Raw genomic sequence first — 14,608 nt, 5'->3', positions numbered from 1 at the left:
CATTATCAGAGCAAGAAGTGCAGGAAGCTGTGAGGCAGCTTCAGAGTGGAAAGGTGCCTGGTCCTGATGGACTTCCCAGTGAATTCTATAAGGAATTTATAAGTATACGGTCAGGCCCAATGCTGAATATGTTTAATGATTCATACAGTCATGATTGTCTCCCACCATCTCTGAGAGAGGCCAATATTTCACTTATCCTTAAAAAAAGGGAGGGATCCGGAAGACTGTGCTTCGTATAGGCCCATCTCGCTCTTAAATGTGGACCTTAAGATCCTCTCTAAGGCTCTTGCATTAAGGCTGGAGATTGTGTTACCCTCTATTATTAAAGAGGATCAGACGGGCCTCATAAAGGGTCGCAGATCCTCCAATAACGTTAGGAGGCTACTTAACGTAATTCAAGCATGCCAACAGCAGTCATTACAGGGATTGGTGATTTCTTTAGATGCAGAGCAGGCATTTGACAGAGTTGAGTGGCCGTACGTTTTCTAGACTGGTTTGGACTGGGCGAAGTTTTCATAAGATGGGTAAAGGTTCTCTACAGTGTACTCTCGCGGTGGTCATTACCAACAGGGTACGGTCAAGCAATTTTAATATTTCTAGGGGCAGCTGGCAGGGCTGTTCCCTTTCACTATTATTTTTTACATTGGTGATTGAACCGTTGGCGGAGGCCATTCATGGGGATCTCAATATATCAGCTTCAGAAGTGGGGTCAAAATTACATAAGATCTCGCTGTATGCAGATTATGTTCTAATTTTCTTGACAAATCCAGCAGTTTCAGTGCCTTGCCTGATACAATGCATTCAAGCGTTTGGCGCTTTTTCAGGGTATAAGATTAATTTTGCTAAATCAGAGGCTATGCCTATGGGTGACTCTTGAGAGTGACTATAGATTTCCATTTAGTTGGTTACAGTGGGGTTGTGTGTATTTGGGCATATTCATTACTCCAGTTCTGGACTAGCTGTTCAAAGCCAATTTTACTCAATTATTTGAAAAAATTAAACAAGATCTCCAAAGATGGGAGGCACCTCCAGTCTCATGGTTGGGTCGGATAGTGCTTATTAAGATGAATATTCTCCCTTGTTTGCTATAACCTATACGGATGCTCCCCCTGATTTTCAATAAACAAACACTCAGGAGACTGAACGGTTGGTTCAGCTCCTTTATCTGGCACCGTAAACGGCCCCTTATTAAATTAGCCAAATTGCAGCTGCCTCACAGATTGGGGGGGGGAGTAGACCTTCCGGACATTAAAAATTACCAATTAAGCTCACTCTTGACCTACGTGAGTGATTGGGTTTGTGGGGACCCTCTTTCAAGATGGCTAGATATCAAAGTCTCCCAGGCAAGGTGCCCCCTTACCAGTTTACTGTTTTTGGACAAGGTGAGGACAGTTAGAGACCTCTTTCGTTTTTTTCAAGTTAGGGATTTTATTCAAAAAAGACCACACTTTTGACTGATCCCTACAAATCTGACGTAGAAAGAGAGGTAACTAAGGGCTAAGAGTACACACTCTGTCAGTACTTTATATTACCAATTGGGAGGTGCCACCTCAGATGAGTCTGATCGACTCTGCAAGATGTGGGAAAGAGAGCTGGGAGTTGAAGTTTCTTCAGAGGCATGGGAGGATATTTGGGAGAATGCAAGGAAGATATCCATTTGCAATATGACCCATGCTTTACAGTTGAAGATTCTCCACAGGGTCCACTTAGCCCCAGACCGTTTGTCAAAATTTAAACCAGGGATATCTTCAGCATGTCCCAAGTGCAAGGTCTGTACGGGTACTCTTACCCATTGTCTTTGGTCTTGTGACAGGCTTCAAACATATTGGAGCACTGTGGCGGATGCAATGGAAAGGATTTTAGATGTAGGGGTGGAGAAGGACCCTATTTCTCTCCTTGTGCTTACCCATTTTATTTCCTGCAGACGCGCATAAGAAAAAACTTTTCAATATTCTTATGTTCTGTGCAAGGAGAATATCTTGCTAGGTTGGATATCCGAAAAACCCCCAGGTCTGTCGGGTTGGCGGAAGATTGTTATGGAGCATATTCCCCTGGATGTTCTCACAAATATGGTACACCACAAAACTGAGAATTTTTACAAGACATGGCAACCCTTTTTGAAATACCTGGACACAGATTTATCTGCCACACTAACAAGGGCTTTTATATAGCCGTAACGATTGTGTTTCATGAGTCCAATATCCAGGGAAGAGGAACTGTGAATGTAAGAGTGTTTTGTTTGGCTGGGCTGAGTTATTACTATGTATTTGTTGTTCGGTATTTATTTATTTAGTTAAATAGCTAGTTTAGGGTTTTTTTTAATTTTATACTTCTTTATATATGCTTATACATTCATATAGGAGGGTGGATTGGGGAATTTTTTTATTATTTGGGTTTAGTTTTGTACTATTTTTGTTTTGAATTGCATTGTTTTGTATTTGTTGTAATATTTTGAAATCTATTTTTTCTTAATAAAAATTATTATTAAAAAAACTGAGTATTATGTAGCATTGGCCTTATTGGAGAGATTAATAAGATAACCATGTTTTTGACTGTAGTTCAAGTTTGTAAGATGATATCCGTTATCTGTAAGGATGATAGGATGGTTATTATGGTAGGTGATTTTAACTTTCCAAACAGACTGGGACTGCCATATAGTGTTCAGGGTGTAGATGGAGAGGAATTTGTTAAGTGTGTACAAGAAAATCTTCTGATTCAGTATGTGGATGTACCTACTAGAAAAGGTGCAAAACTTGACCTCCTCTTGGGAAATAAGGCAGGGTAGGTGCCTGAGGTATCAGTGGAGGAGCACTTTGGGGCCAGCGACCATAATTTATTAGATTTAAAATAGTGATGGAAACAGATAGATTGGATCTAAAAGTTGAAGTTCTAAATTGGAGAAAGGCCAATTTTGACGGTATTAGGCAAGAACTTTCAAAAGCTGATTGGGGGCCGATGTTCGCAGGTAAAGGGATGGCTGGAAAATGGGAAGCCTTCAGAAATGAGATAACGAGAATCCAGAGACAGTATATTCCTGTTAGGGTGAAAGGAAAGGCTGGGAGTTAGAGGGAATACTGGATGACTAAAGAAATTGAGATTTTGGTTAAAAAGAAGGAAGTATATGTCAGGTATAGACAGGATAGATCGAGTGAATCCTTAGAAGACTACAGAAGGCAGGAGGAGTATACTTAACAAGGAAATCAGGAGGGCAGAAAGGGGACATGAGATAGCTTTGGCAAATAGAGTTAAGGAGAATACAAAGGGTTTTCACAAGTACATTAAAGGACAAAAGGGTAACTAGGAATGGAATAGGGTCTCTCAAAGATCAGGAAGGCAGCCTTTGTATGGAGTCGCAGAAAATGGGAGAGATACTAAATGAGTATTTTGCATCAGTCTTTACTGTGGAAAAGGACATGGAAGATATAGAATGCAGGGAAATAGATAGTGACATCTTGAAAAATGTCCAGATTACAGAGGAGGAGGTGCTGCATGTCTTGAAACGCATAAAAGTGGATAAATCCCCAGGACCTGATCAGGTGTACCCTAGAACTCTGTGGGAAGCTAGGGAAGTGATTGCTGGGCCTCTTGCTGAGATATTTGAATTATTGTTAGTCACAGATAAGGTGTCAGAAGACTGGAGGTTGGCTAACATGGTGCTACTGTTTAACAAAGGTGGTAAGGACAAGCCCACTGGACTATAGACCAGTGAGCCAGATGTCAGTGGTGGGCAAGTTGTTGAAGGGAATCCTGAGGGGCAGGATGACATTAATTTGGAAAGGCAGGGACTGATTAAGAATAGTCAGCAAGGCTTTGTGCACGGGAAATCATGTCTCACAAACTTGATTGAGTTTTTTGAAGTAGTAACAAAGAGGATTGATGAGGGCATGATCTATATGGACTTCAGTAAGGCGTTTGACAAGGTTCCCCAGGGGACACTGGCCAGCAAGGTTAAATCTCATGGAATATCGGGAGAACTAGCCAATTAGATACAAAACTGGCTTGAAGGAAGGAGACAGAGGGTGGAGGTGGAGGGTTGCTTTTGAGACTGGAGGCCTGTGACCAGGAGTGCCACAAGGATCGGTGCTGGGTCCTCTACTTTTCATCATTTATACAAATGATTTGGATGTGAGCATAAGAGGTACAGTAAGTAAGTTTGCAGATGACACCAAAATTGGAGGTGTAGTGGACAGTGAAGAAGGTTACCTCAGATTATAATGGGATCTTGACCAGATGGGCCAATGGGCTGAGAAGTGGCAGATGGAGTTTAATTTAGATAAAAGTGAGGTGCTGCATTTTGGGAAAGCAAATCTGAGGACTTATACACTTAATGGTAAGGTCCTAGGGAGAGTTGCTGAAAAAAAAGACCTTGGAGTGCAGAGTCATAGGTCCTTGAAAGTGGAGTCGCAGGTCGACAGGATAGTGAAGGTGGTGCCTGGTATGCTTTCCTTTATTGGTCAGAGTATTGAGTACAGGAGTTGGGAGGTCATGTTGCGGCTGTACAGGACATTGGTTAGGCCACTGTTGGAATATTGTATGCAGTTCTGGTTTCCCCTCTTATCGAAAAGGTATTGTGAAACTTGAAAGGGTTCAGAAAAGGTTTACAAAGATGTTGCCAGGGTTGGGGGATTTGAGCTCTAGGGAGAGGTTGAATGGGCTGTTTTCCTTGGAGCGTTGGAGGCTGAAGGGTGACCTTATAGAGATTTATAAAATCATGAGGGGCATGGATAGGATAAACAGACAAAGTCTTTTCCTTGGGGTGGGAGAGTCGAGAGCTAGAGGGCATAGGTTTAGGGTGTGAGGGGAAAGATATGAGAGACCTAAGGGGCAACTTTTTCACTCAGAGGGTGGTATCTGTATGGAATAAGATGCCAGAGCAAGTGGTAGAGGCTAGTACAATTGCAACATTTAAAAAGCATCTGGATGGGTATATGAATAGAAAGGGTTAGGAGGGATATGGGCTGGGTGCTGGCAGGTGGGACTAGATTGGGTTGGGATATCTGGTCGGTATGAACGAGTTGGACCGAAGGGTCTGTTTCCGTTCTGTACATCTCTATGACTGTATTAGCCACATCAGTACTAGAACTAACTGTGGGCAACCAGCTGCTAAAGCTTCATGAATGTTACTAGAAAAGAACAGATGATACTCTGGACTTGCCTGAGCTTGGAGTTGGGCTGACGTTCGCCAGGAGTCCTGAAGCTGCTGTTCCTGGTCAGCCAGCAGCCGCCTCTGGACAGCGATTTGCTCCTGAAGATAATGATTCCTGGCCTGAGCTTCTTCTAAATCCTGCTTTGTCCTGGATGATTCCACTTCCACCTTTTTGGTAATATACTATTCAAAAATAAAGTTTGTTAAATATGTTCATCAAATGCAGAAACCACGTCAATGCACTTGTATCACCCCACCCTGACAAGAGGGCAGAACAGTTCAAACTCCAAAAGGGTGGAGAACTTACAGCTGCAAACAGATCTTGCATACTATTGAAATTGTGAAAGGCCTAAAACTAGCACAAAAGTCTCTTGCTCAACAGAATGAAACTGGAGGGTTTGTGGGAGAAGGTGAATAAGAGGAAGATGACAAAAGAAAGTATTTTCAGATGGAAACATATGACTAATGATGTCACTAGTTCACATCCATAAGCTGCAGGTGAGAGAGTGGCACAATTACACTGATCTCATTAGCGTTTAGCAACAAGAGGTTGTCTCAACCCAGGGATTTCTCAAAAGAGTTCAACTTGAATTGATGGGAGCACAATGATGGAGATGGAAGCAAAAGAATTATAATGGATTGAACAATACCGCCAGGAGCAACTACAATTAAAGAAAAGAGAATGAATGAATATCCCATTGCCATAGGGGTTTGTGGTGAGGTAAGGCAATGAGAGTCAGACACCTCCCAAAAGTCAAGTCTAGACAAAGTCACTCATTATTCAATACCTCCTCCCATTTTCTTTTTTTTTTTGGAAAACCCTTTGACCGAGTTAATGATCTATTGAGAGTAGCCCAAAACCTCACGAAGAGGGGCCTCAATGTGCACAAGGGCAGTGGAAAGCTCAGGGTCTTTGGAGATCATGGAAGCAGTTAGCTATGGTTTAGTGGCAGAAATCTATCCCGATTTAGAAGGCATGGACTCAATTCAGATTCCAGAGACTTGAACTCATAATCCAGGCTGACACCCAAGAGCAATACTCGGGGAGATAAGGGGTTAACACAAGTGCCATCTTATAGAAGAATAATGTAGTTTTATCTGGCATCCTGTACAGTACTTACACCCCTATAAACATTATGAAAACAAATCATGTCAGCTTGCCATAGTTTTCAGACTGAAAATTGGCAATTTCATTTCTCATGTTACACCAGTGCCTGTGGTACACTAAAATAAATGCTATGAAAGTGCTTTAGGGCATCCTCAGATCACGAAAGGTCTTGCACAAATAGAATTTCTTTGCGAATGATCTCTCCTTATAAACCGGAGGCAGAATCTCTTTCAAAACCACAAATGCCTGACCAATTAAAAGTCTTTGTTGTGCAATGAAGTCTTCAGTGTCATCAGTTTGTCAAGAGCCAAATACTTTGCAGGAAGCTCAAACACAGCAGAGAGTTTATGGGCAATGGATAATCATATGCCATAATTGCACCAACACTCAATACTGTGGTTTCCATTTGTTCCTCATAAACCGAGTGGGAGCAAATTGGGATAAGTGGGGCTACTCAATTATTGCACTCTTCAGTTATCAGTACTGCCTGTATTTCAGCTTGCTATCCTCAGGCAGAGGGAGAAACTTAGAGGGGCGATGGCCAAGTGGTATTATCATTAGACTGCTAATCCAGAGACTCAGGGAATGTTCTGGGACCCAAGTCCAAATCCTGCCATGGCAGATAGTGAAATCTGAATTCAATAAAAATCTGGGATTAATAATCTAATGGTGGCTATGAATCCATTGGTGACTGTCAATAGTGAATCCATCAAATTCACTCACGTCTTTTAGGGAAGGCAACCGCCAGCCTTGTCTCGCCTACAGAAATGTGGTTGATTCTTAACTACTGTCTGAGCAGTTAGGAATGGGCAATAAATGCAAGCGTTGCACTCATCTGTGAATCAATAAAAACTTTCCCAAACCTACATTAACACTGCATTAAAGGGTTGAAAAATGTGGTGCTGGAAAACACAGCAGGCCAGGCAGCATCATCGACGTTTCGGGCATAAGCCCTTCTTCAGGAAGAAGCCCTGAAGTAGGGCTTATGCCCGAAACGTCGATTCTCCTGCTCCTCGGATGCTGCCTGGCCTGCTGTGTTTTTCCAGCACCAGATTTTTCAACTCTGGTCTCCTGCATCTGCAGTCCTCACTTTCTCCTGGTTGATCTTAACCTACTGCATTAAAGGGTCCAGTTTGCATATTGGTTTAGTCATTGTGGTTGCTCCTGTGAACCTAGTGTGGACAGTGCTGCACCTAGAGCTGTGGCACCAACAAGTTGAGAAAATGAGAAAGAGAGCCAAGTGTGAAGCTAGTCAGAGACTGACAGAGACTGAGAGACAGGAACGCATACATCTAGAATGGGAACAGGTTCCTCCCTCTCAGCCTTCCTCCTACTCTGACCTCTCCTCACTCTCTCACCCTCCCTCCATCACACCCATCCACCTCCCCACTCCCTACAAATACCCCAATCCCTCGCCTCCACCCCCTCTCTGTCTTTCCCCCTCTACTCCCTCCCTTAGTGAATCTCGTTTTTTCTCAGACACCAACAGGGTTACTGGTTGCCTCTGTTTGCACAAAGGGACTCAAATGATGTTAGTTACTGGTGACAGATGTCCATAAACTAGAATGGGTCTGCACACGATGTGCAGCTGAACTGCAGAGCAAAGTTGGTACCTTGCTTCAGTTATTTTCCCTTTATGAGAGGAAAGAAGAGAAGCTTCTCTTAGCCAAGCTCCCCAGAGGCTCGTAAAGGTTTGATTATGCACATTGTCCATTTAATCACTCTCTGTCCAATGCCATCTTGGTGACAAGGACCAGATCCTGGTCCATTGCTGTGCAATGGCATCACACACCAACACTTCTTTCTGCATGCGTACTTCATGTTGCTCCACCAGGAAGGTGGCGGTGTTCAATAACCACAGTCAACCAATATCCGACTCAGCCCTTTCCTGGCCCATTCTGTAAACTCTGACATTCTAACCCAATATCGCCACTCCCTTGCTGAGTTCTGCAGAGTTTCTTTTACCTTAACTGATGATGTGGGCTGCTTGGCCAGGGCTAAATGGCAATCTCTGAGTCGTTTATTCAGCCTCTCCTCCCTATCTGTCTTCTCCTGAAGGACATCTTTGAGATGTTGCTCCAGTTCAGTCAGAAGCTGCACCTTCTCTCCCAACTCCAGCTGCAGGTCAGTCACTTGCTTGTGCAATAGTGTATTTTCCTGTGACAAGGATTGGAACACAAGATATACCTAAATTCTTAAGATCAAAAGATGAACCTGCCCACTTATTTTCTCGCTCTTCAATTGCTATTGTAATAGCAGCCCATTCCTACATGTTCTTACTCAAAACATATACAACAAATACATTGCTACCAATACAGCCAGCAGGCACCAATAAAGACACGCAGGTCACATGTTTATGGGCGGCACGGTGGCACAGTGGTTAGCACTGCTGCCTCTCAGCGCCAGAGACCTGGGTTCAATTCCCGACTCAGGCGACTGACTGTGTGGAGTTTGCACATTCCGCGTGCTCCAGTTTCCTCCCACAGTCCAAAAAGATGTGCAGGTCAGGTGAATTGGCCATGCTAAATTGCCCGTAGTGTTAGGTAAAAAGGGGTAAATGTGGGGGTATGGGTGGGTTGCACTTCGGCGGGTCAGTGTGGACTTGTTGGACCGAAGGGCCTGTTTCCACACTGTAAGTAATCTAAGTAATCTAATCTAATGTCAGCAGCAATCCACTGAAACACAGTTGGTTTATTGTTAGTACTGAGTGTGGGAAAAATACTCTTCATACTTTACCTGGGTGTGACTGCCAAAAATAGTCAATGATTTACTCATCACAGCCTCCATTGCTCCAGATTCTGTTTTCTTTGAAACTCTATTACAAAATTCTATGGATGCTACGTTAGTCCACTCAAAATTGAAATCAGTAGATTTTTTTAAGACAGGAAGATGAACAGGCTGGGAAGATGGAGTTGAAATAGAAGCTCAGCCCTGATCTTATTAAACAGGGAAGCACGGTGGCACAGTGGTTAGCACTGCTGCCTCGCAGCGCCAGAGACCCGGGTTCAAATCCTGCCTCAGGTAACTGACTGTGTGGAGTTTGCACATTCTCCCCGTGTCTGCGTGGGTTTCCTCCGGGTGCTCCGGTTTCCTCCCACAGTCCAAAGATGTGCAGGTTAGGTGAATTGGCCATGCTAAAAATTGCCCGTAGTGTTAGGTGCAGCGGTAAATGTAGGGGAATGGGTCTGGGTGAATGCGCTTCGGCGGGTCGGTGTGGACTTGTTGGGCCGAAGGGCCTGTTTCCACACTGTAATGTAATCTAATCTAATCTAATCTAATCAAACTCCAAGGGATAAACCCAGCTCCTGTTTCATATTTTCTTACCTGTCCATATTGAGGTTCCTTGGTAACGCACCATTTCTTTAATACAGAAAAGACCTGGCCTTTCAATTCTTTCCTGAAATGTGTACCCATGCATTTCTCATGTCAGTCTTGTAAATCTTTTCTGTGCCCCCTCAATACCTCTACATCCATTTTATAAGTGACCAGAACTGTCTACAGGATTTGGAGTGTGGTCTACAGTTTATAGGTTTAGCATAATGGCAATCCTTCATAATTTTATAATGCAATTGTATCTCCTTCCCTGACTCAACTCTGAGTGTTATAGTAATATTAAGGTGGGATTCCAGAAAAGCTAGCCTATCAGTGATGATCGAACACAATGATTGTCTAATCTTAGCAGGAAATTTAAGAATACTTTTCCTGTGGGATTTGCATAATGTCCAAGTTGATTTTGAAGCAATTTATTGTTCTGATCTTAATTAAATTACTATTCCATCAAACTATGTTTGGGAACAAGAACAGATAGAAAGGACTGAATAGCTAGAGGGTCACTGCTCTTTTCAGGCCAATACATATGCTTGCAAATCAGACTAAATGCATGGATTAAGCATGTTGAAAGTACATAGGTGGAGCTCGAGAAATGAAAAGTGATAGTGCCGATTTGCAAAGCGAATCATGTTTATGAATCATACGGCTGCCTTGCACTGCAGATTTCACATCCACAACTCTGACCAGCCTGGAAAGCAACAGAAGAGTATTTCCTCATCATTTTCATCAGCATTATGGGAGCAGATTCATTTGAAGGTTGGAATAGTCAAAGGCAGCTCCCCAGCACAAGGGCAACTAGGGAGGGGGGGGGTCAGCTTTGCCAACATGGAATTAAGAATTTCATGGTTACCATGACACTGGTGCCAATAGTTGGTAAAAACCATCTGGTTTAGTCATGTCTTTTAGGAAAGGAAATTTGCGGCCATTATCTGGTCTGGCCCACACGTGACTCCAGACCCACAGCAATGTGGCTGACTCTTAATTAGGGATGGGCAGTAAGTGCTGGGCCAGCCAGCGATGCCCACATCCCATGAATGAAAATAAAAATCCACAAGCCGAGAATGAATTTAAAATAAGTGTCTCTATTGTTCTCAACATAACTCAAGTGATCCAATTAGTCAAACTGATCAATCAACAGGATCATTAAAGATATGCCTGGCACACCAGCATGGCACACTAGCGTGGCACACTCTGCCACCAATCAGCTATGGCTCTCAGATAATAAACCGGCATTTGAATATGCAACTGAGGCTGACTAAGTGGTGCAAGAGTGCTGCCCTGCCAGAGGTTTCACACTGGACATGAAACCAGGACCCTGCTTGCTTGGTGGAATGTAAAATATCCTCCAGCAGTCCGCCTCCGTGATATCTCAGCTAATGTTTGCACTTTAACTGACATGATAATAAAAGTTATCTGCTCATTACCACATTGCAGTTTGTAGGGGTTTGCTGTAAACAAATTGGCTGCCTCACTTCTCACAAAAGTGACCCCCACATTTCAAAATGACTAACTGTGAAGCAGTTTGGGAAACCGGAGGTCACAGAGGGTGCAATATAAATGCAAGAGCGCTCTCACCTTGCTGTGCTCACAGCTGATGCACCCAGACAGGGAATTACGGAGCTGCTGGAGCTGGAGTTGGCAGCCATTTAATTCCTGCTTCAGTCGATCATTCTCCAAGACCAGGATTTCCAAATGTTTCTCCAGATCAGTTGTTCCCTGTCAAAGAGACAGACAATGAATTCTAAATTACGCTCAGGAACTCATGACTTTAACAAGTGTCTACTCATGGTAACAGTACAGGAGTCTCACCAGCTCAGAGCACAGTTTGTTCAGTTCCTGCGTCTGGTCAGACAGCTTCACTTCCAGCCCCTCGAGCTGTGGGCACAACACCAGGGGTTAGAAGCGCATATCCTTCAAAAAGCTTTGTGCATTGCCTGTTACTTACAAGAGGCAAAGAGATGGATAACACAGGTTTAGTGAGAACTACTGAAAGTTCATTTTCAGATTCTGAATGGAAGCACACTATATCTAGCAAGCACTGCACAACACTGACATGTTCCAAACATGGGTGAGATGCAAACAGAGTATTTCAAAGCCATCCCTTGGGAGCTGTGAGCACTGACTGAAGTCTTGCATGACATTGCCTTGCCAGCTACTGAGGTAATGACAACAGCAGATTAAATATTTTCTCATTAGGCTCAGCATTATATCTGCAGGCCCATGCTCTAGCCTGTCTCTCACCATCTGCACACAGCCAGAATACCTGAGACTGCGGACTGCTGCTCAGTGCCTGCCTTTGAGACTCGGTCGCATTCAACTCCTCCTGTAGCCTCACTTTGTCCTCCTGCAAACAGCTGATCATCTTGAGCTTTTGAACGACTGAGTGATTTCCCTGCTGGACAGGGGAACCAAGGAACTTTTTTGCCTGGAGATAAGGAGAGAGAAGACTGTCAGATTCCCCTCAAAGGATTACATAAATGCTGGAAATATAGAACAGGACAAGCAGCATTGGCAAACAGAATCAGTATTAACTTTTTGGGTATACAGTCTTCCTCAGAACTACAAGCTACAGTTAAATGGCTCATGGTGTTGTATCTTTAGAAGCCAAACAATCTACCACATAAAGAAACTGGAATTACTACAGCAACATCCCCATATTCTCTTAACAGAAACACCCCACAATGTCAAAGCTTGTGTACACTGTCCAACAGAATCATAAAGAAAAGCGAACTTGTTCACAAATAGAAAAGTTAACCAATTATCAGATCACAGAAGCACTCCAATCACTAACCTGGTTTGCTCCTGGTTTTAACCCTGGCAATAGATTTGATAATACCCCTTTACAGCTCCAGGTGCTACACCTGGGATTCCTATGCAACTATCCTTCCTAGCTCTGCAATGAAATCACAGCTTTTGTACAAATATTGATGATGCCAACCTAAAGCAGGGTCTGTTGCTTGCTGACATAATAGAAACTCAAAACCAAACCCAGTGCTGGTGATCAGGCTGCCTTCAAACTAATTCAACATCAGAAACCTGACTCAGTATTTAGGAGATATTTGCAAATCTGTCAAAAACTTGCAACACACTGCGCACTCAAGTCCCAATACCAGCCCTCCCCTCCACCCTCAACAATACCGTCCAAGGCTCCCTGATCGCTCACACCTTTTGCCTTGAAACGTATACTCCCATTCCATGACTTGCTGCCAAAAGGGCTTACCTCATATTTAATCTACATTAAGTTGCATCCTCCACCCACCTTCTTGACATAATTTACAAGCTTTCTCACAGTTTGCTAAACCACCTACTTTTGCACTATCAGCAAATTGAGAAAGTCTTACCAAATCCTGAGGCAAATAATAGCATGCCCAGCCCTGACCCGTGGAGTTTCAGCATTCTCCAGTATTCCAAATAAACACAATACACCAAAAATACTCAAGCAGAACTTTCATAGAAAAACTGTTTCAGGTCAATGATCATCTTCCTGAACAGCTCAAATTTCCAGCTGTGACAGCATATTTCGTTTCAAGATACTTATTGCACACACACTATTTCTGGGCAGTTCGCTAACTTTCTACCTATGCTGCTGGATTGCCTGATATAATTTTTTTAAAAGTTTAGTGGAACACCTTAGTGAACATCTTCCAAACAAACATTCAGATACTTGACATCTATTACATTTGCATCAACTGTCTAAATCATTTATCTCTTCAAGTATACTCAAATTCTGCCAGAAACAACTATTTTTTAAACAAATCTTTGCTGTTAGTCTCTGATAAACTTAAATATTGAGAAATGTTATGGTCAATCTCAAACTATGGGTTTCAACAGCTGGCAAAATTGACCAGAAAAATAAAACAAAGAACTGAGGATGCTGGATTCCAAAAAAAAAATTGCAGGAGAAACTCATTGGATTTGAAATGTTAACTCTGCTTTTGCTCCATAGATGCTGCCATACCTGCTGAGTTCCTCCAGCATTTTCTGTTTTTGCCCAAAGTGGGTGTTTATTTAACTGGTGTGTGGTTATCAGATTTATTCCATTCTTCCTGACTTGAACATGTTAACATGGCTTGGTCTCAAGTGCCAACATATTTTCCATAATGAAAAATAGTGTAAAGCAAAATTGTGAAAGCAAAATGCATCTATCATTTCCTGTTTGGCTTCTGTCCACAGCCTTATGTGCAGTCATCAGGGCCCAGTAACCTTTATATTGAGTTTCACATTCTCCCCCCACCTCCCAATAAAAGAAAAATGCATCCAGTCCATTTTTACAGTTCATTTTCACAGGTGCCCACTTAGACCACAGTTTGTGAAAAATCACTAAAATATCCTTGCCATTACTTCATCCTCCACAATTATACTCCAGCATTCATTCCTAATTGAACCCACATGCTCGATAACATGCTGATTTAGATTCTTTACTATTTCATTTTACATTAGCTAATATAAGCTTTCATTTTCCCTTTTAATATTCCTTTCCACGTTACTCCTATAATTTCAACATTCCTCTTTATGTTGTTAAGCCTATTTTTAAATGATATATTTCCCTTCTAAAACTCAGTTTTGTTTTCATCTGTTTATCCACGGAACAAAATATTTTGCCTCAGATTAATATATTAATCTTGTGTTCTATCCCTAACTTTCTACATTCAGCACCACTGATTCCTCAACTTGTTTCTTATCAGTTAAATAGTGCATGGTTTCTTCTTATATTTGATTTGATTTATTATTGTCACATACCAAGATGCAGTGAAAAGTAGTGTTTTGCGTGCTATCCAGATAAATCATACCTTACATAAGTACTTCTGGGCATCAGAACAATATAGAATATAGTCTTACAGTTACAAAAAGGATTCTGAGAAAGACCAACTCTAATGTGAGAGATCGGATAACATCGGGGAAGAAGTTGTACTTGAATCCGTTGGTGGGTTTTCAAACTTCTGTATCTTCTGCTCAATGGAAGAGGGTGGGAGACAGTACAACCGGGGTAAGGTGATGTTGGTTGCTTTCCTGAGGCAGTAGGA

General features: G+C 42.5%; 1 protein-coding gene across 8 annotated transcripts in view; it reads right to left on the bottom strand.

Annotated features, from left to right (window-relative positions):
• Positions 1-14,608, bottom strand: part of kifc3 (kinesin family member C3) — a 59,518-nt gene that overhangs the window by 18,984 nt on the left and 25,926 nt on the right. For 7 of the 8 annotated variants that reach the window (XM_043707267.1, XM_043707266.1, XM_043707273.1 and 4 more), the window contains 5 exons: positions 11,848-12,009; positions 11,394-11,459; positions 11,160-11,300; positions 8,220-8,411; positions 5,156-5,329 (listed from right to left, as the gene is read on the bottom strand). In XM_043707267.1, the coding sequence (XP_043563202.1) occupies positions 5,156-5,329; positions 8,220-8,411; positions 11,160-11,300; positions 11,394-11,459; positions 11,848-11,946 (672 nt within the window). In that variant the 5' untranslated portion in view covers positions 11,947-12,009. The remainder of the gene's footprint in view (positions 1-5,155; positions 5,330-8,219; positions 8,412-11,159; positions 11,301-11,393; positions 11,460-11,847; positions 12,010-14,608) is intronic. The other variant, XM_043707272.1, reaches the window with a different exon arrangement.

The sequence above is a fragment of the Chiloscyllium plagiosum genome, chromosome 17 (assembly GCF_004010195.1).
Source record: "Chiloscyllium plagiosum isolate BGI_BamShark_2017 chromosome 17, ASM401019v2, whole genome shotgun sequence".
Lineage (NCBI taxonomy): Eukaryota > Metazoa > Chordata > Chondrichthyes > Orectolobiformes > Hemiscylliidae > Chiloscyllium > Chiloscyllium plagiosum.
Note: the sequence above shows the minus strand (reverse complement) of the source record. Positions and strands in the feature narration are given on the sequence as shown.